The following is a 20868-nucleotide window of genomic DNA, read 5'->3' as shown; positions in this document are numbered from 1 at the left end:
GATAGGATATTTAAATTTTCAATACTTTAGGGGTTATTCATTAAAGCGAATAATTTTTAGAAACTGTCAAAACGATACTCAAAATTTCTTCCTGAAACTATCCATATTCTCAATTTTATACCTTTACTATTTAAAAAAAAAGACAGTCAAAAAAGTGGCATCCACGATTTCTACGGTTTTACTGAACTGATGTTCCTGAAATTTTTAGAATATTTTTAGTCTTACTTATAGATTTATCTATGTCTGGAACTATCCAAATCAACAAGATTTATAATTTTACAATTTAAAAAAATTCTAAACAGGCAAAAAAAAGTCGTTTCCACGGTTTCTCAAGTTCTACTGGATCGTTACCATAAATTTTTAGTTCCGTTTAGTCTTCTTTATAGTCTCGTCTGTCTGGAACTATCCATAACATCAAATTTAAATTCTTACTATTTTTTTAAATTCTAAGCAGTCAATGTACGATTTCTCAGATTTGGATGATTACCTGAAATTCTTAAATGTTTTATTTTTTTTTTTAGACCTACCTATGTCAGGAACTGTCCCTATCCTCAAATTTAAATCTTTTCTAATTTTAAAAAATTCGAAACTGTAGTCACGATTTGTCAGATTCAAGTGAAATTTTATTTTTAAAATTGTAAGTTTTTTGCTGTATTTTTGTAATGATAATAAATAACTGAGAAAAAAGAATTGACTTTTCCAAGACACCTCAAAAATTATCTGGAATTCATGCCTCTAGACAAATTAATTTCAATAATTTTTATCTCACAATAATAGATTTTCCGATCTTTTCGCAAAAAATCGCATTTTCCCCATAAAGTTTTCCCAAAAAATTAAATATTTGAATTTCGATAAAGGAAACTCAGGGGGTTACCTGCGGAAAACTAGAAGACTAACGATTGAATCTTGAGTTTTTTGATGGCACCAGAATTCTATTTTTCAGCAAGACACGATTGAATAAATGCTACTACAACCCTATTTTTATTTATTTTTTTATTGTTTAATATTTCTTCGCGAAAATTTAACACAACAGTCTTAGGAAGTCATACTTTATTGTACTACTGGTTTCAATAAGAAAGAATTTAACTGTGTCGTCACAAAAATTTATAAACACATGCCCGTTTTTGCACGAATTAAACTTAAATTAATTTATTTCGCCTGCAACTGGAATTTCATAACTGTATATGAGCATTTGTCAATATGAATGCAATATTAAGAATTGTATACACGGCTTGACAGTTGAAACGTGAACAATTGGTGACGAGCAACTAACATTGAAAGTGATTGGAATAAGATGACATATAACGGTAATGTAAGGTTAGGTGATAAAACAAGTGTCTTCGTGCTTTCGTCTTTGTCGCTTTGTGCGCATTGACACAGGCGAATACACTTGGGTATTAACATGTTTAGGGAAAGTGCAAATGAAAGTGAAACTGAAATTAAAATAAAATTACGGTATATTTAAAACAAAAAATTGTATGTAAATATGACATACATATGTACACGTACATATGTAATTGTACACAACAATGAGGCAAACTGCATACAAAATAAGAACAGAAAATTCAAGGAAATGTAGACATGTAATGGAACTAGGAAACACTCGGTTAATAAAAAAAAATAAAATAAAATATAAAAAAAAAAAAAACAAGAAACAAGGGGAACACGTAAGAAATGCGACAGACAAATAGAGAGATTGAGAGAAAGGGATACTGTAAAACATAGAAACTGTTCTGTATGTTGGATGTACTTTAATTGTGGTTGTGTTATTTCTTATTGCACTTTACAGTTGTGTTGTGTTGAAAAGTATTTGGTTAAAGACAATTTGCTATGTAGTATTACTTTTGTAAATTTGTTGTACTTAAATAATAATAATATATTAAATATATAGGTATTTACTTGTATACAGTAAGAATAGTCAAAATATATAGACATGTTAAAATATTATACAGATAAAAAAACATATACATATAAAATATTAATAAACGTATTTTTTGTTGAAATAAGAATAATAATATTTTTTATATGCAAATTAATTGGTTAAACAGTGTGTAAATTTGACAAACAGTACTCACCAGCATAAATCGCTAAAAATATCGAGAGGAATGAAATAACGCTTGCCAAGAATTTCGCCTCCATCTTTGGTATTGATCCGTGGTTTGTACTTTTGCGCTTATTATTGTAATTATAACAATTGTGATTTTTTTACAATTCTTTTAAACTACTATTGTTGATGTTGATTAGTTGCTTGCTGCAGCTGGTGTTGATGTTTATGTTGATGTTATGATTTGCTTGTTATTCTTTTTGTTTTAGAAAATATTGCTGCCACGTCTGTTGGTGATTTTTGTTTTTTTTTTTAATTTTTGTTGTTGTTTAATTTAATTATTGTTTTGACTCTTGCTAAAAGTTGTCGAGATAATCTTCTTGTTTATGTTGTTGCTGTTGTTGCTATATAGTCGTAAGATAATCGGTGTTATTTACTTTTCTTGCATTAGTGATGACCTGTATTGTAAGTTTAATTAACTATCAGCTTAATTTCTCTTGCTACGATGCATATATGTAATTCTAAATTTCAATTTTACTTTTTTAAATTTTTATGTGATTAAATATTTAACTCTTTCGTGTATTTGCTTTAATTTTGTTATCAAACGTTGGTTAACATTGATGCAATTCATTAACGCTTAATTTGCTATATTTAATCCAAAGTTGATCATCGTCTTCGTAATAATCGTCGCCGCAATTTAACGAGCTGCATTTGTACATATGTAAATACAATTGAAAGAGAACAAATAATGCATTTCGTGAGAACAAAGAATCGTTAATCGAATAGTGACGGCAATGACGATCACGACGGCAACAGCAACAGCGGGAATGACGACGATCGGTCAAGATATATACAATATAGATATGTAGGCGTTTGTCGCCAATGATGACAGTAATGTCAGCGCCCGAAAGAATTAAAAGAAAGAAAAGAATAACACATGAAATGTTTAACCTTTGCTCTAAAGACAATGCGCATATTATTTAAAGGAAACATTTTATATTTATACTCAATTTCTTATTTTCTTTTCATGTGTTTGTGTGTGATATATAATATACATATATTTCGTTATAGTTAATGATTTCATATCCTTTGGGGAAATCTTAGAATCAAAATATTTAGTGAACGACCTTAAGATGGCTGCTAATAGGCAAAAATAGACCACACGATTAATCATATACTGCCAAAATACGTCCGTATTTTAACGGCAATGATAATACTGCTATAAGGAAGCATTTGTTTTTCTCGAGTCCTGTAGAGTTCATAAAAAAGAATGTATTTTTTTCGAATCCCGTAGATTTTATAATTTTTGTTTAAAATTTCACGATTTGAATTGCATCCATAAATATGTAAGTATATACTCTCTTCATCATTTCGTACATTCTTAATATCGCTTTATCAACCAAATCAATATATTACAGTAACACAGGATGACCAACAGATCGCACATTTAAGGCCAAAATCCGCCTAAAATATCGAACAAGCAATCAGATGGCAAAAATGCACGGTATGATCGCAAAATAACAAACAGAAACAATGTGAATGGAAAGGCGCATACACTATTTGTTGAACGTCAGTCACCTTAAAGTACAGAACGAAAGAAAAAATGGCGCGAGTGGAAACACGAGGTGAAAGCTCTCTAGAGGCTAATATGCACGCACTATATGTTAAAATGTTGCTTGGATTACACGGTTCACACTGATTTCGTATGCTACATAGGCATATTTCAATTTTTTTATTTAAATTTATATATGTATATACATATATAATAATTATATATAGTAAGTATGTACGCATGTACTTTTTTGCTTTTGGAAGCACGAGGAAACGAAACCGTACCAGTATGAGCGAAAAAGCAGGCGGACACGACAACGACGAGCACAGTACTGACAGAATGTTTTCACAAATTGAAAATCGCTACACGACAACAATAAGGAATCGAAATCAGCAACGACAACGAAAATTACAAGTAGTAGCCACATAAAAATACCTCTATGTCGATTATTTAAACAAGACGGCGAAGCGATAACGCAAATGGAATGACGATAAATAAAGCTATGATTGTTTTATCGGTAAATATGTTACAAGAAATTTTATATTACACTAACAAGACATTTTTATAAAAACAGAAATAACGTCGCGACACGATGACTAACTGAAAACCAAAACTAATTGCAGCGGTGACAATGACGGTAGCGGCTACGAGCACAACATTCGCGAACGACCACAAAAAAGCGACTAATCAAGACCAAAAACGCTATGTAGTGAGCAGCCATCGATACTCACATGTTGCCACTAGCTGCTAGCAGTTGCTGGCGTAAAGGCCACGAGCTCGGACTTGCAATTGATTAGCGAGCACCAAAGGTAGAACACAGAAAAGCGAACAAGCAAGGTAAAGAGCAAATAATCCGCAATGTACTCATTGGGGATCGGCTGATGGAAACCGAGAGAAATGCCAGAACTTTGTCATTATAGCCAAAGCTGCGCAGTGCGGTATTTACATATTTGTCTAAAATATGTGTTTTTGCTCTACTCTGTTAAACACCGTTATTATCTAAATTTAGTTAACTAAAAAATTTATTTATTCAATTAATTTGCAGGTATATAGTTAAATATACAAATGCCATGCAAGTTGTCTCTGCGAGGTTTGCTTGTTTCAATTGATTATCAGTTCGGATCATTATAAAGCTGTTACATTATCACCGGCAATGTAATTGAAATCGAAGTGAGAAATTTGTAGCGTTTATATAACGGCACATATAAGAACAAATAACTAGTTGACCGGTCATATAGCAACAACGTATACTACTTTGGAATAAACCTTAGCGCAATATACAGGCACGTGTTCACCTATTCTAAACTCCATATATAAATGTGTCTGATGTAGACAATAACGACGAAAGGCGTCGGCGCCAAGAATGTTTTATGTATGGCAAACTTTAATTCGGTGCGCGAAAATTTACGGTCAGTGCCGTTGAACTAACATAACATACTTATTTTTATTCATTCTTCAGAGAGTTATCTATGTTTGAGTAAGTGATTTTATCCCCAGCTCAAGATTGTTTAAGGGAAAATTTTAATTATTTATTTTACTGTGAAATTAACACGGTAGAACTTTGCCCTACTTTGGAAATAACTTTTAATAATAACATTGATTTTAGTAGAATTGATATAACGGAATATCTAAAAATAAGAGAGGAAACAAATTTCTGGTTCCACAAAACCGTTAACATATTATCTTTTTACATAGCGTACAGTAGCGCTTGGTTCTCCAAAGTACACTTCATTGATTGATCACATCATACAAGTACACAAATTTAAACCAACTCCGAAAGCACAAACGTACGTTTTCAAAAATCTTCCATGATTTGTTTATGACAAAACTTCCAAACACTGACTAACAACACATATTGACACATACGTGACATACATATACATATATACCAATACACTCATTCGGCACATTACATTGTACTGATGACTGCTGAATACGAGATGGATGACGTTATTTTTGCTGGACACGAGTGTAAACCACTGACGACAACGCGATTGAAGCGAAAAACGAGATGAAACAATAAGAGATGAGGTTAGCTGTTGGCTCCTTGGTACTTTGTCATAGCTCAACTCATACAATGATGCAGTATTGCAATAGGTTGTACCATCACCAAGCTTAAAGCTTAAATGAAGTCAGCCAGCCATTCAGCCTCCGACAATGCACATTTTCTATACACTTTTCTATGCAAGATTAAACTGCATTCCAATAGTAATAAAAGTAGAAACAAATGCAGGCGAGCTAGGAGCGCCACAAATGACAGCATTTGTGGGTGAGGCGATGATGACGGATGCCAATATGTTACTATGTATTAAATGTTTATCTATGTATGGGTGTCAAGTAAACTTTGCGTGTGCATGTGCTCGTTCGCTATTACTAAACGGTGAATCAAATCACGAGTTAACGGCTCAGGAGAAGAGCTAGTCATTGGTAGCGAAGAAATCGGTGGTGATACTTCAATCTTTCTATTGATCAATTTCTGTACAGAACACTTACACTCACATTTTAGTTGCATTTTCTTCACCTATATTGTATTTTATTTTTTTGGAGAATAAAAAAACGAATTGTGAACAACCAATTGTTCACTAAACTCGCAGGCAAAAACAAAAATAGAATTGAGGTGCTCCGGGCTAGTTTATGGACGCAGCGTTTGCAAAGAACCATAGCGGTGAATTTTGGCCATTAAGGGGAGCACCTACAAATTTACAGATCAGCTCCACCTTACTTTCAATCTTATGTGTCGGCTGTAGTAAACCAAATACCAAATATACAAACACTTGCACAAACACTCTGTTTTACCTTACGGGATATACCCAATTCTCATTTATGCAATAATCGTACAACAACAGCAACTAAGTTAAGAACAACATACGAAATGATTTTTTTCTTTCGAAGGAAAATGGCACAAACCCCACGATGAAAACGAAAAATGATGATACACGAGAACGGGCAAAAAATTCCTCCGATGGCCACGGACGACAATGACGAAATTCTTTGCCGTTCCCTTATGTTTTCCTGCTTTAGCAAATTTTCCGTTTTGTGTTGGTATTTTTCGTAGTATGGTTAGTACAGGTGTATGAGTACTAGAGTGTATAGTGTGGATTGTGGTGGTAGAAGAGGATTTGCAGAATGGTAGTGGTTCTTTCTTCACAAAAATTTCATTTTCTTGTTCATCATCCGATTCAAATTTTACTTAATCCTCTCCTGTTCAATATGATTTTATTTCATAGCCATTTTCATGCGTTCACCTTACTCTTTATCCTTTTTTACGAATGCTTCCTTCCTTCCACGTTCCTCTTTTTTCTATCCACGTTCAATTCCAATTCACTTCGCCTTTTCACTTTTCGATTTTTTCTCGTCGAGAAATTTTTTCACATTTTTTTCTTAAACTCATCACTGCACTCTTATTTTCCCGCTGTTGTTCATAATTATTGCATTATGGCAAACTATTCGTCGTCAATACACCTCGCACTTTATAATTATTTTATGAATTTACCTAAGCACAGAATACAGAATTTTATTTTCTTCTATTCTTCCATTGATGATGAATTTTTCACTTCGCTCGCACTTCAGTCAGCGAGTGACCTTAGATGTGCGCAGGGTTGTAATAATTTAACTGTCAAAATCAACCTTGTACCGATTGCAGTGAAACGTTTGGATTTTGTGTAACGAGTACTGTTTTAAATAACCGAAGCGACGGCAATACTGTTCATTAAAGAGTTGCTACTAATTCAAATAAATTTTCAAGAACCTGTAATAAACTATTTATTTTTTATCAAATGTCCTTTCGGAATATCAACAACAATTGATAAAGAAATCAGCTTAAAATTGTGTTTACAAAATATTCTAAATAAATCTGATATTTGAGTGATTGAACAATGTGATACCAAAATATACGTCATTTTTATTTGAGAGGCTTCGTGATAAAATACTACATTTAATAAACGCTCAGTTACAAATCCTGGAAAATCTATAGAAAATATATAAAATAAATACTCATTTTGGAAACTCATGTTTAAAGAGCAACGTATACCAATTGGTAATTGAGGCATTCCACCTGTTTTAATCAAAATAAATGGGGATAATGGCAACACCGTTTACGTAGTAGACTGATAAATTTGTACTAGATTATGTTGGGGGAGGGAAAATAGCATTCATTAGTTTGTCATCACGGTAGTTCGTTGTGAATTTAATGTGTTATTTTTGATTTGTTTTACGATTAATTTGGTTTATATTAGTTATTAATTCGTTTACAAATAATGTGGGGAAAGTAAATACCTTATTAAATCAACGGATATATTATTATAAGGTAAGTGCAATTAAGTTAAAAACTATTTCTGTTGACAACGCCCGGGCGAAGACAGGCTTGACAAATACCTTTGGTTAGTGCTATTGTAATTGAAAGCTTTGTTGTTGGCACATGGGCGTTGACCAAAAATTGAAATTTGTTATTATATTTGAAACACTCAAACTCAATAAGATATTTATGAAAAATCGTCTAATACTAATGAAAAAAATTTGAAAATATGGAAAGGAATGCTGCAAAAGTGGTAGCAGGTGTCAGTGATCACCACTACCACAGGGAAATTCGTGGAATTATAGTGGCAATTCATGGCTTCGGTTTGTGTAGATATCTTTTATATGACATATACCCATATTTTTTACAATTTCCCCTTAGTTAATTCGAATATTAAAATGAAAAGGTTTGCAATTACATTTCCACTTCACCTACCAGCCAACCAGTTTGGTCATTACGCTTTGGCCCCTGGACGTGCGCCCTTCATTAATTAATTCATATCATGATTCATATAAAAGGGGTGAAAAGTATGAACTATATATGTATGAAAAGCGGTAGGTGCTACAACAATAAATATTGAATGAATTTATGTAAATAATAGGAAGCAGTAAGTTCTTACTATATATTGCAAATATGCAGTATTATATATCCACAGCGATCGCTTCAATGCGCACGCGACAGCAGTTTTTGTTTGCCATGCAGTAATTTTGGTTGCATGTGTAACTATTGCAACACTCCAACTAGCTGAGATAGCTAGTCAAGTGTCATAGAGCACATGAAATGCATCTGATAATCTTTGCATGCATATAGCTATATATGTATAAATGTAGTGGTGCGTAAACAACATCCGTATTGTGATAGATAGTAGCTGCAGCCGCATTATTTTGAAATTTAATCCGTCGGCTTTCAAAAATTACCTAACACCGCTATCCAAAAAAAAAAATTCATTTGCATTTGCATTTCGGTTTACATTTATTGGAAAATGTGAACTGTAACTAAAAATGCGTACAGATAACCCCAAAGGTATCAATTGATAACCCCTAAACTAACAAATTGGGTCGTTTAAGTAGTCAGATTATGGAGTTTTATTTATTCATGAAAAATTACAACACAATTGATTAATAGTTTATGTATAAATCAAAAAATAGCAGCACACTTACATATTTTATTACTTCTGAAAATAAAATTTGATTGTTTGGTCTACATGGAAATTTGATTATCCGCTTTGAAACAACGTCTGACAGAATAAATACACAGAACATATACAATATTTGTGTATTTATATTAATCAATCACTATTGTTGTGGTTGCCCTTTCGCAATTCTTAAAGCCTATATTACGTAAATCATTAGTCCATTGACTTTCCGTCCGCTGAAATGAACTCTATAAATACACAAAATGTTCTGATTTCTCAATAGGTTTTTTTTTCTTTTTTACGACGGTGAAACAGCTATTATCCAAAGGCATCCAGTTGTTCGTATCAACGCGCCTAACACGCATCAGCCTGTAGAGAATTTGGCATCGACACGCACTAATTTTAGAGTGTGTTGGATTTGAGGCTATACGACGCAGTGTTTCGGAAACAGCGACTGTTTAGATGGATTTAAAAAACTTAAAAATTCGAATTTCATGTTAACTTAACTTTCATTATTCTTTAATTATCTTTTGTTTACTAAGTTTAAATAATATTGAAATATATTATTATTCAAATATATTTCTGTTGGCTGAAATTAACATTATACATATTTTGTTTGTACGAATTGTATTTTTTTTTACTGTTCACATGTGTGTGCTCCACTGTGCATGTCGTTTTTGAACATGTTCATATGTATGATACAGTACAGTTCGATTTGTAAGCTTGCACTACACTAAATATTTAAAATAGTTCTTTAGTCGTCCTAAGTTATTCACATAAGTGAGTGGCGTATAACCCTTCAGGAATAATATTATTAAACTTAATTTATAATCCTAATTATTTCACTTGCAGAACACTATAGAGAAATCTCAATGAGTCCCAAAGGGATATCGCTATGCGACATGTACTTTTTGCCGCCACTGAAACAATATGTCTTCACGGCTGTGCTTCTTACGCTCTTGTGGAATTCAAGCGCAGTAGTTGCGCAGCAGGATACTTATTACAACACCCAGCAACAACAGCAATCACAGACGTTCAACCAAAATAATCCACAAAATTCCTTCCCAGGTTCTCAAGGATACGACGATGCGAATCAACGCTTCAATACTGATGCTTATAACCCTAATCTCAATCAAAATACAAATACTCGTTACCGCACAGATAACTTCAATGATTTGCCAAATGATGAGCGTCCAAAAACTAGCTACGGCACTGATGAAGACTTGAATTTCGGCCGTGGTAAAACGTCATACAATGTTAAGGCCACTTTCCTTGAATCTTTCCACTCACGAGAGCCGACTTATTTCATTGTATCATCGCGTATGGTACGACCCGGTCTTATCTATAAAGTGGCCGTATCTATATTGCGTGCTCAGTACCCAGTTACGGTGCATGCTAGTATTTCGTGCGATGGTGTGCAAATAAGTGGTGATTCCAAGGATGTGAAAGTGGGTGTGCCTGAGACCATGCTTATGCGTGTGCCACCAACTAGCGTGGCTGGAGAATACAAGCTGCGAGTAGAGGGCTTTTATCAGGACATTTTTGGTGGTCTGGCATTCCTAAATGAAACACGACTGGACTTCTCACAACGCTCGATGAGTATATTCATACAAACTGATAAACCGTTATACATGCAAGGCGAAACGGTGCGCTTCCGTACAATACCGATTACTACCGAGTTGAAAGGTTTCGATAGTGCAGTTGATGTTTACATGATGGATCCAAACAGACATATTGTGCGACGCTGGATATCACGGTACAAAAAAGATTCAAATTGAAATTTGAGTTTATAATAAACAATGTTTTTCTATATTACAGTCAATCAAATCTTGGCTCTGTTTCTTTGGAGTACAAACTGTCTGATCAGCCGACTTTCGGTGAGTGGACCGTACGTGTTATTGCACAAGGACAGGTGGAAGAAGGACATTTCAGTGTGGAAGAATATTATCAGACCCGATTTGAAGTTAATGTAACAATGCCGGCATTTTTCTTCACTACCGATCCCTTTATACACGGACGTGTTATGGCCAATTTCACTAGTGGTCATCCAGTACGTGGCAATCTTACATTGAAAGCTACTATTCGGCCTATAGGGTACTTCAGTAATCAGGTTTTGAATGAAAAGTTCCGTCTGGGTCGTTCGCCCACCGAAGAAGCTGCACGGCATATACAACACCAACAACAAATGTATTATAATCAATATAGTCCAGTACCGACACCGGAGGATGTTAATCGTAATCAAGATATGCTCTATCGAAATCAATATGTGGTTGAACGTCACTATGAATTTGAGGAGGAGTGGCCGTTCTGGGTGCGGAAGCCGGACGTGGCGGAGACATATGACTCTTGGACTAATAGTTATAGGAAAACTCTACCGTTTTTGCGTTATTTTAATGGAACATTCGATTTCAAGTGGCCAATACGGGAATTGGAAGTTTTGGTACCCAATTTGGCGGGTGAGTTGCTTTTCATATTCACATTCACAATTTTTATTTTATTTTTTGCACTCCATTACAATGTCTCGTTTTTAATTTCACAATACAGGAATGGAAGTATTGATCACAGCTACAGTTGGCGAGAAATTCTATGATGAAGTGATATCGGGTTACGCCATTGCTCGCATCTATAATTCCAGCATACGTGTGGCCTTTTTAGGCGAGTCTCCACAGGTTTTCAAACCAGCTATGCCGTTCACCGCCTATTTGGCTGTAGAATATCATGATGGTTCACCAATTGATGAGAATCTGCTGAGAGCAGCCGTTATGGATGTGACCGGGTTTGTAGAAAGCAAAAGCGGCGGTCGACGCGAATGGCCTGCTACGCGTCTACAAATGTCTGCCTCCAGCCCAGGCATTTGGGCGGTGAAAGTGGACATACGCAACGATTTACAACTGGATGATCGCCCACAGTCACGTGATTTTCTAAATGGTGTGGAACGTATGCGATTACAGGCGAGTTTTGTTGATCCACGTGGAGAACGTGCCCAAACAGAACTTCTCATGGTCTCACACTATTCACCTCGGAATCAACATATCAAAGTTTCTACTAGCACGGACACGCCTGTCGTTGGAGAATATATCATCTTCCACATACGCACGAATTTCTATCTGGAAGACTTTAACTATCTGATCATGTCGAAGGGTGTGATCCTAATGAATGATCGTGAGACAATAACAGAGGGTATACGCACCATTGCGGTTGTGTTGAGCGCTGAGATGGCGCCAATGGCTACAATTGTTGTTTGGAAGATTACACTTGCTGGACAAATAGTTGCGGACTCGCTCACATTCCCAGTTAACGGCATATCTCGTAATAATTTCACCGTGTACATCAACAATCGTAAGGCGCGAACTGGTGAAAAAGTGGAGGTTGCCATATTCGGTGAACCCGGTTCATATGTTGGCCTTTCAGGCATCGACAGCGCTTTTTACACAATGCAAGCGGGCAACGAGTTGACCTATGCCAAAATAGTTACAAAAATGTCTTCATTTGATGAGCAAACCAATGGCACTTACAAACATGTCTGGCATACACATGCTGGCACCCCTGATGAGCTTGTTTACTTCCCCGCCTCCTCGTTTGGTATTGATGCGAATCGCACTTTTGCCTACAGTGGCCTAATCGTATTTACCGATGGGTATGTACCACGTCGTTTCGACACCTGTAATCGCACACTCGGCTATGGCGAATGCCTTTCGGGACGTTGCTATCCGCTGAATAAGCAATGTGACGGTTTATTCGATTGTGACGACGGCACCGATGAGATCGGCTGTCGCGTGCGCAATGACACTGAGCTTTTAAATTATCGTAAATATCGCTTTAATCGCATTTTGCGGCACTATGAAAATGTTTGGCTATGGAAGGATGTAAATATTGGTCCACACGGCCGTTATATCTTCAATGTTGAGGTGCCAGATCGGCCGGCCTATTGGATGGTGAGCGCATTCAGTGTGAGTCCATCCAAAGGCTTCGGTATGTTGAATAAGGCAATCGAATATGTGGGCGTGCAACCGTTCTTCATCAATGTCGAGATGCCAGAACATTGCAGGCAAGGCGAACAGGTTGGCATACGTGTGACAGTCTTCAATTATATGACCACACCTATTGAGGCGACTGTAGTGTTGCATGGCAGCAAAGATTACAAGTTTGTACATGTTGAGGAAAATGGTATAGTTCGTTCCTACAATCCACGGACATCATTTGGCGAGCACCAATTCTTTATCTATTTGGAGGCACAGGGCACTACTATTGTCTATGTACCGGTTGTGCCGCAGAAGTTGGGCGACGTTGATGTGACATTGCATGTTGCTACGCTGCTTGGTACTGATACCATCACACGTCGTCTTCATGTCGAATCGGACGGCTTGCCCCAGTACCGCCATCAATCCATACTGCTTGATCTATCAAATCGCGCCTATGTGCTGGAATATATGCATGTGAACATAACGCAAACACCGGAAATTCCCTATCAAGTAGACCGTTACTTTGTTTACGGCTCCAATCGTGCACGTATATCGGTTGTGGGCGATGTGGTGGGTCCGATTTTCCCCACAATGCCGGTGAATGCAACCTCGCTACTTTACTTACCAATGGAATCTGCGGAACAGAACGCCTTCTCGTTCGCTGCCAATCTGTACACTATCATGTACATGCGTTTGATTAATCAACGTAACAAAACGACAGAGAAACACGCTTTCTATCACATGAATATTGCTTATCAGCGACAGTTGAGTTTCATGCGTGCGGATGGCTCTTTCTCCCTTTTCCGTTCGGATTGGAACAACTCGGCATCTTCAGTGTGGTTGACAGCGTACTGTGTGCGCGTGTTCCAGGTGAGTGCCATTGTCGCATTATTATCTATCTATCTATATTTTAAGCGTATAACTGATTTATAACTATTTGTCTAATTTCACTAACAGGAAGCTTCATTCTATGAATGGGAAAACTTTATTTGGATTGATTCGACCATTATTGATAAAAATATGCGCTGGCTGTTACAACATCAAACACCGGAAGGCGCCTTCTACGAAGTCACCTGGTTGCCCGATCGCAAAATGAATCGAACGAATTTCGCAAATAATACCAGCCTACAAAACCGCAATATAACACTAACATCGCATGTGCTAATCACATTGGCTTCGGTTAAAGATCTTTCTGGTTCGTTGGGTGCACGCGTTGCTCTCGCCCAACAACGCGCCATATCGTGGATCGAGCGTAATATGCAATTTTTGGAAGACACTGAGGAACCATATGACGTTGCCATAACCGCATATGCGCTGTTACTCTGCAAATCACCAATGGCCGAGCATGTATTTTCCATACTGCGGCGACATGCACGCGTGATAGGCGATTTCATGTACTGGGGTAGTAAAGAGGTGCCGCAACCGCCAAAGAAATTAGAAAATCAAAAATGGTTCTCACTGCCGCGTCTACCGTACGAGTTTGACGCTTTGAATATCGAAACGACGGCGTATGCTTTGTTGGTTTATGTGTCGCGGCGTGAATTCATAGTGGATCCGATCGTGCGCTGGTTGAATGCTCAGCGTCTAAACGATGGTGGCTGGGCGTCCACACAAGATACGAGTGCAGCTTTACGTGCGCTGGTTGAGTACACCGTGCATTCGCGTATACGTGAAGTGTCCTCGTTGACCGTTGAGGTGGAAGCTTCATCGCAAGGCGGCAAAATACAAGCGCTCCACATTGATGACACAAATTTGGCGCAACTGCAGTCCATTGAGGTGCGTTATTGTCCAAAAAATATAGATATTTTTTTTGCTCTGTGTCTTCTTCATGAAATTTGACATGACAGCGTTAACGCATTCAAAAGAAAAATTTTCAGATCGGATCACTATAGCATATAGTTTCCATACAAACCGAACGTTCGAAATTAAGTTCTTATATGGAAAATATTTTTATTTATCGAGATATCTTCACGAAACTTAACCTGTATTACTTTCTAAGGCAACATTACGATATCCGAAACAATTTTTCAGATCGGACTACTAAGTTTAAAAGCATTTTTGCTTATCGAGATATCTTCACGAAATTTTACATGTATTAGTTTCTAAGGCAGCATTACGATATCCGAAGAAATTTTTCAGATCGGACCACCATAACATATAGCTGCCATACAAATTGAATGAACTAAATTAAGCTCTTGTATGAAAAACATTTTTATTTGTAGAGGTATCTTGATGCAATTTGGCACAGATAGTTTTCCGAGTTAACGGTATGATATAAAAAATTTTCGAGATCAGAGTACTATATAATAGCATATATGTAGCTGCCATACAAACTAAACAATTGAAAACAATTTCTTGTATAAAAAATATTTTTATTTGTCTTGTTTTGATAACATTATACATGAATTCTTATCGAAGGCAGCGTTACAATACGTCTAAAAAATTTTCAGATCGGACTACTGTAACATATGAAACGAAATAAAATTTAAAAAATTGAACGATATAAATTAAGTTCTTGTATGATAACTTCTAAATTTGTAAAGAGTATACTAGTTTCACTGCAGCCGAAGTTAACATTTTTTTTTTTTTTTAACTAAATTATGTTCTTTTTGTAACAGATACCGGAATCCTGGGGAACAGTTAAAGTGCAAGCTAAGGGCGCCGGTTATGCGATATTACAAATGCATGTGCAATACAACGTGGACATAGAGAAATTCCAAACAAAACCGCCAGTGCCAGCCTTCGGCCTGCACACCCGCGCCATTTTCCACGGCAGAAATCAGTCGCACATATCCTACATTGCTTGTCAAAAGTAAGACCATAAACGAAATGTCTTTATTTAATCACTGCAAAAATCTCGATTCACTTTTTAGTTGGGTCAACACACGCGAATCGGAACGCTCTGGCATGGCAGTGCTGGATGTCGCCATTCCCACCGGCTATTGGATACAGCAGCAGCGACTCGATCATTATGTGCTGAGCAATCGCGTGCGCAATTTGCGACGCGCTAAATATTCGCATCAAAAAGTCATCTTCTACTTTGACTATGTAAGTCTTTTGACCCCACAAGTTTATGGATATATTATTTGAATATGTTTTACTTAAATACACACAGCTCGACCACGAAGACATTTGCGTCAACTTCACCATCGAACGCTGGTACCCAGTGGCGAATATGTCGCGCTACCTGCCCATACGCGTCTATGATTATTATGCGCCTGGTGAGTAATAGCTAAAATATTCTATATAGCATGCTATAATTATTTTTCGAGCAAACTAAGTAACGGTTAAAATGTATTTTTCTTTCTTTGTGCTTTTTAGAACGCTTCAACGAGTCTATATTCGACGCCTTGCCTACATATTTGCTGAACATCTGCGAGGTGTGCGGCAGTTCGCAATGCCCCTACTGTTCGATTTACAATATGGGCTGGCGCGCCACAATGTCCGTGTCACTAGTGTTCTTCAGCGTATTTATTTATCTGATGCGCAGTCGAATGCATATCGTTTTGAATTGTCTACATTTACTCACCTAGTGCGCATATGCCATATTTGAAAAAAAAAAAACACACAACAAACACTTTTGTGCCTTCTCTTTAAAGTTCTTTCACTTCCATAATTTGAATTTGAATTTTGAAAATTTTAGTTTAGAAACGTATTCTTGAAATTTTCCGCAATCGTATTTAAATTTTATTTTTTAATGTGTTCACAAATTACATACATACATGAGTAAATGCATAGTTAAGCTAGAAAAGACAAATATGTATAATAGATTGGCTCAATTAGCCTTATTGTACCCTCGAATCTAATTTATATGTGAGTTACCAAGTCGATATAAGTTTTATTTTTTTGATGCAGCTTAATTGCCAGCGCAGAGCTCAGCAAACGTATTCCGTCCAACACTGTGGCGCCGTCTCTTATTTTGCTACCAATTAACTATATTTTAGAAACTTTTTGTTTGTGTTAGTGTAGTGCATTTTTAAACTACGATTTACTTTAGTTGAAAGTCTTAAAATATGATTAAAACGCATGAAAAATGAAACCAATAATTATTGTATGTTAAGTAAAAAACAGAAAATCTCACATGTACAAAGCTAAAATAGCTGATATTAAACAATAGCATTTGCAGCGAATCTCGATTACTAAAGTGTCTTAGCGCATATCATTGCAAGGAAAAGTGTACTTTTTGTACTAAAGTCATAAATGGTTAATCAATTTTATTCGATTAACCGTCTTTTTTTATATTGAAGTTTGTATTGTTGAAAACAAAAAAGTATGAAATCTACAGTAGCAATAAGTTATGTAACGTACATGGTCTTATAAACACACAACTGCATAAAACTTACATACACATACATATACATGTATGAATAACTAATTAAACCGATGTTAAGTTGACACTGTAAAAAGTATATGTAATTTATATACCATATACACACACTACTACATACAAAGAAATGTTAAGCAAACAATTTGCAAACGAAAAGCTTTTATAAGACATGTTTTATAAGCGATAATTGTATCCGTCCTTTTTATGTGAAAAATCGAATGAATAAATAAAAATTTAACTTTTTTCACTAATATTAGAAAAAATATACTTTTTGTTGTTGTAGCGGCAGAAAACATGAATGCTGCCCTTGGCCGGATAAAATTTCGGGACCGTTCCGTTAACGTAGACCTGACGATTAGATAGTACATTTTTGTTTCTTTTGTTGTTATAACGATTATCCAGACCCTGCTAATATAACTGTCATCGAAACACTTAAAGGTGGCCAAAAAAGTGTTGGCATTGTACTGTCTCCGCCGGAGTGAACATCCTTTGGAATACTGTCAAAAGCATGTCCTATTGTGACGAAGAAGTTTAGAGTGCCATTAACAAATCAAGGGCATTGAGATCCATCGACCAAGAAGGAATAAATATATTGATGCTGAAACACATAGGCTCGATGGGTGCATCTCACCCAGGTCCACAATTTGTCAATGACTACCCTTCACATGCCCGATATGTGGAAAAACGAAAGGATGGTCCCACTATTGTAACCTGGATAGCTTGTTAACCTAGGGCAGTCTTATCGTCCGATAACTCTAATTTCGCCGGAAGTGAAAGGACTTGAGGTCTTTCTAATCCGGATGTGAGCCTAGTCGCACATGGCTGGAACAATTTTTGATAACATTTCGATTTTTTAAGACATCTGATGTGAAAAAAAAACATTTTTTTTTTGGAAAAGTGCCATTTTTTGAAAATCAAAATTCTAACTTGTTCTTCGAACATTACCTGAATCCGTAATAGGTTTTTTTTTGATTATAGGATACGAGATAATTTTAAGCAGAAAAAGCTTCCTTGTCGACAGCCACCTTTTTCGAAGATTCTTATTATTAGATCCTCCAAATAACAGTTTTTATATGGATAGAGTCGGGGACAATTCCGGTAACGTAGAACCGGCCGTTGTGAGAATTCTTCGGAAGATCCTCTTATTGTTGTGCAACAGATATCTGCCGTGTAGACAGTCCCAGGCCGTATTAAAAATGTCTCCTTTCCGATTTCGAAGATGTTCGTGGACTTGATCCCGTGCCATATCAAAAACTTTATCGGAATTAATCGCAGATTATTAAAACATATTCAATACTGTAAATGTGCTTTCTAAAAAAACGGGATTCTAAAAATTAAAAAATATAGTTTTTCTGATTTGCAGTGGACATAACCTCTTAATGATTGTTTATGTTATACATGGATACATTTCACTATAGGTATATTATTATTTTATTAATACATATAAGTGGGTGACACATGGAATATAATTTTTTTTGCTTTAAGATTAAAGTTAGGCAATAACATATGTGAACTAAGTAATAGTAAATATAAATCAAGATTTTGTTTTGCATTCCTATCGTTTGTGTTTTTCGCGTGAAGTTCCTTCACTATATATGACATATGAAACTAACGGTTTGAACGCTTACGAAATGAGCTACACAATAGCTTCCGTTTCCGCTGTTGTAGTTGTGTCATTATCATTTGGCTCTGAAAGCGTTGTCGGCGCAGGCGAGGCTGCTGAGGAACCGGATTCGGGCATTTCGGGTAGATTTTCCATGGTCGCTAGCGGCGTAACACCGCCCTCAAACGACACACGCTTCTCGAAGCTTATGCGTCTCGCTTGCGCCGCTTCCTCGTTCGAAGAGGTGCTGGTCTTGCGCGTCGCCGCTGAGAAGTTCACAATACCTTCTGTGGCTAGAATGCTTGCGCTGGACAATAATATAGACACCTGCTCGGCTGTTGGACAACCGGTGATGGTCATATCGTCGTTATTGAAACCATTTGTGGAGAGCAATTGCTCCAGTTTGACGAATGTTTGAATGATGTTATTCTGTCGAAATGTAAGGTTAAATATGTTGTACACTTAGCGATTCAGTAAACCAATACTTACACGTATCGGACGAAAGATTATAAACTCTGTATCGCGATTGCTTAAGTAGAGTTGCATGGAACGTTGTAGTGACGACAATTTATTCTTTATTAGACGCTGTGTCTCTTGAATTACACTGCTAATTTGCTGTGGGCTCGCCCACGCGCTCTGTCTTAAAGCGTAGTTCACTTTTGTCGTGGCTGTTCCATCTTTTTCATTTCCACCACCTTTGTTATCTTTAGTTTGTAAGAGCGTTTGCGCTTTATCTAGAAATTTTAAAATGGGCGAAACAAGCATTTGCACTGCATCCTTTATAAATTGTTCGCACACCATTTTCAGATGACGATCGACTTCTTTACGCGAGTCCAACAAATGCTCCTTAATTTGTGGCGTGCCCTCAAGCAAAAATTCGAGTAGCGCATTATTGCTGCCCATTGAGAAGAGCTGTTTGCGCTTTTGTAGCAGGCCAAATGCTGCTGTCTTCACCTTGCTGAAGTCCAACGATGTCTCTTTAATGGTGAAATCGACACGAAAAGGCGCTATTTGCTCGCGCAAAATAAGGAGATGCTTTATTTCGAAAAGTTCGCCGTCTATGGGAGTCTATGGTTTAGTTATAAGAGACATTAGTGTAGAATTAGAGTATAGGTATATAAAAATGTTTCATACCTTGGCTGCGGAAATTTTCGTTGCTGCAGCGGAGACACTTTGGATGCAGAGTTTTAGTGCCTCCTGAGAGAGTCCTTGAAATATGGGACGATCTACGCAGCGGTACAAGCGTGAAAGACAAACCAATGTGCGGCGTACGGTTGGATACCACATGCCATGGAGGTCGGCAGGAGAAGAGTCTGTCAAATGTATATTGTATATTATTAGTAATTATGCACCTCATACGTTTGATTTTGTTAATTTACTTATGTTTCGTTGTCGATTTACGGTGTCGATGCTTTCCGTTTCTATTGCACTTGAAATGCTCGAATTAAGCGATGAACGCGAATCATAACGTCTTATATGCTGCGTGTCCTGTAGAGACAAAGCGATGCTCTCCATCATTTCCAGCTTATCTGGGTAAGCCAGATCGCCAGCTGATGGATTATAATTTAAAATGTCCGATTGCAAATAAAGATGCGCACGAAACACCAAACGCTCCTGAACATCCTGAAGTAGTTGATTTGCAGTGTTCGCAAAAGCTTCCAGTGCGCCAGCTTTTTCGAAAATAATTTTTTTTTAGTAAAATTTTCAAACAATGTTTGAAGTATGGAAAATAACTTACGGTTTTGTTGCACGTGCTCCTCAAGCATTTCTATGCGTAAAATGGAACAAATTTCTGCCAAAGTTTCCAAGTGGTTAATGTGTATAATGAAGGGACGCATTGTGTCATACAATATTGTGCAAAGTCCCTCCAAATAAGTGCTAGAAAATAAAAATAATTTTACAAAAAAAATCAAATATAATAATAATAATAAGGAAACACTAAAAATTGTGA

At 36.5% G+C, this 20868-nt stretch overlaps 4 protein-coding genes across 7 annotated transcripts in view; 1 reads left to right on the top strand and 3 right to left on the bottom strand.

The window, feature by feature from the left end:
- The window catches only part of LOC108976061 (neuroplastin), a 38662-nt gene extending 36504 nt beyond the window's left edge, over positions 1 to 2158 (bottom strand). The window contains exon 1 of the mRNA XM_018944971.1: positions 2076 to 2158. Within this exon, the coding sequence (XP_018800516.1) occupies positions 2076 to 2139 (64 nt within the window). The 5' untranslated portion in view covers positions 2140 to 2158. The remainder of the gene's footprint in view (positions 1 to 2075) is intronic.
- A 189-nt stretch (positions 2159 to 2347) lies between these two features.
- Positions 2348 to 8249, bottom strand: LOC108976047. The gene is made up of 3 exons (XM_018944948.1): positions 8246 to 8249; positions 6504 to 6785; positions 2348 to 2448 (listed from the first exon to the last, which is right to left on the bottom strand). The coding sequence occupies exons 1-3, from the start codon at positions 8247 to 8249 to the stop codon at positions 2429 to 2431; spliced, it is 306 nt and encodes a 101-aa protein (XP_018800493.1). The 3' UTR covers positions 2348 to 2428.
- Positions 7751 to 17577, top strand: LOC108976069 (CD109 antigen). Of its 4 annotated transcripts, none has more exons than XM_018944985.1 (9): positions 7751 to 7902; positions 9878 to 10781; positions 10844 to 11481; positions 11570 to 13857; positions 13945 to 14763; positions 15606 to 15799; positions 15861 to 16035; positions 16103 to 16208; positions 16309 to 16520. In XM_018944985.1, exons 2-9 carry the CDS (start codon positions 9898 to 9900, stop codon positions 16518 to 16520), a joined length of 5316 nt encoding a protein of 1771 aa, XP_018800530.1. In that variant the 5' UTR covers positions 7751 to 7902; positions 9878 to 9897. The 4 variants fall into 4 exon arrangements, with proteins under 4 accessions (XP_018800530.1, XP_018800533.1, XP_018800531.1 ...); XM_018944986.1 differs by lacking the exon at positions 7751 to 7902 and adding an exon at positions 9795 to 9805; XM_018944987.1 differs by lacking the exon at positions 7751 to 7902 and having other exon boundaries at positions 9898 to 10781; positions 16309 to 17577.
- A 1150-nt stretch (positions 17578 to 18727) lies between these two features.
- Positions 18728 to 20868, bottom strand: part of LOC108976050 (conserved oligomeric Golgi complex subunit 3) — a 3691-nt gene continuing 1550 nt past the window's right edge. Inside the window, exons 4-8 of the mRNA XM_018944962.1 lie at positions 20656 to 20795; positions 20297 to 20587; positions 20052 to 20230; positions 19407 to 19985; positions 18728 to 19346 (exon numbers count right to left, since the gene is read on the bottom strand). Of these exons, the coding sequence (XP_018800507.1) occupies positions 18951 to 19346; positions 19407 to 19985; positions 20052 to 20230; positions 20297 to 20587; positions 20656 to 20795 (1585 nt within the window). The 3' untranslated portion in view covers positions 18728 to 18950. The remainder of the gene's footprint in view (positions 19347 to 19406; positions 19986 to 20051; positions 20231 to 20296; positions 20588 to 20655; positions 20796 to 20868) is intronic.

Source organism: Bactrocera latifrons, unplaced genomic scaffold (genome assembly GCF_001853355.1).
Source record: "Bactrocera latifrons isolate USDA-ARS-PBARC rearing strain unplaced genomic scaffold, ASM185335v1 scaffold_72, whole genome shotgun sequence".
Classification (NCBI taxonomy): Eukaryota; Metazoa; Arthropoda; class Insecta; order Diptera; family Tephritidae; genus Bactrocera; species Bactrocera latifrons.
This window is presented reverse-complemented; position numbering and strand designations above follow the sequence as displayed.

Bases quoted from the DNA above. Each gene is read 5' to 3' on its own strand.
- LOC108976047 (XM_018944948.1), bottom strand. The intron at 2,449-6,503 runs GTTTGTGCCATT...ACGACTATATAG, and splicing joins TTTTTCGTTTTCATCGTGGG to CAACAACAGCAACAACATAA.
- LOC108976069 (XM_018944987.1), top strand. From the start codon at position 9,898: ATGAGTCCCAAAGGGATATCGCTATGCGACATGTACTTTTTGCCGCCA. The intron at 15,800-15,860 runs GTAAGACCATAA...TTCACTTTTTAG, and splicing joins TCCTACATTGCTTGTCAAAA to TTGGGTCAACACACGCGAAT. The intron at 16,209-16,308 runs GTGAGTAATAGC...TGTGCTTTTTAG, and splicing joins CTATGATTATTATGCGCCTG to AACGCTTCAACGAGTCTATA.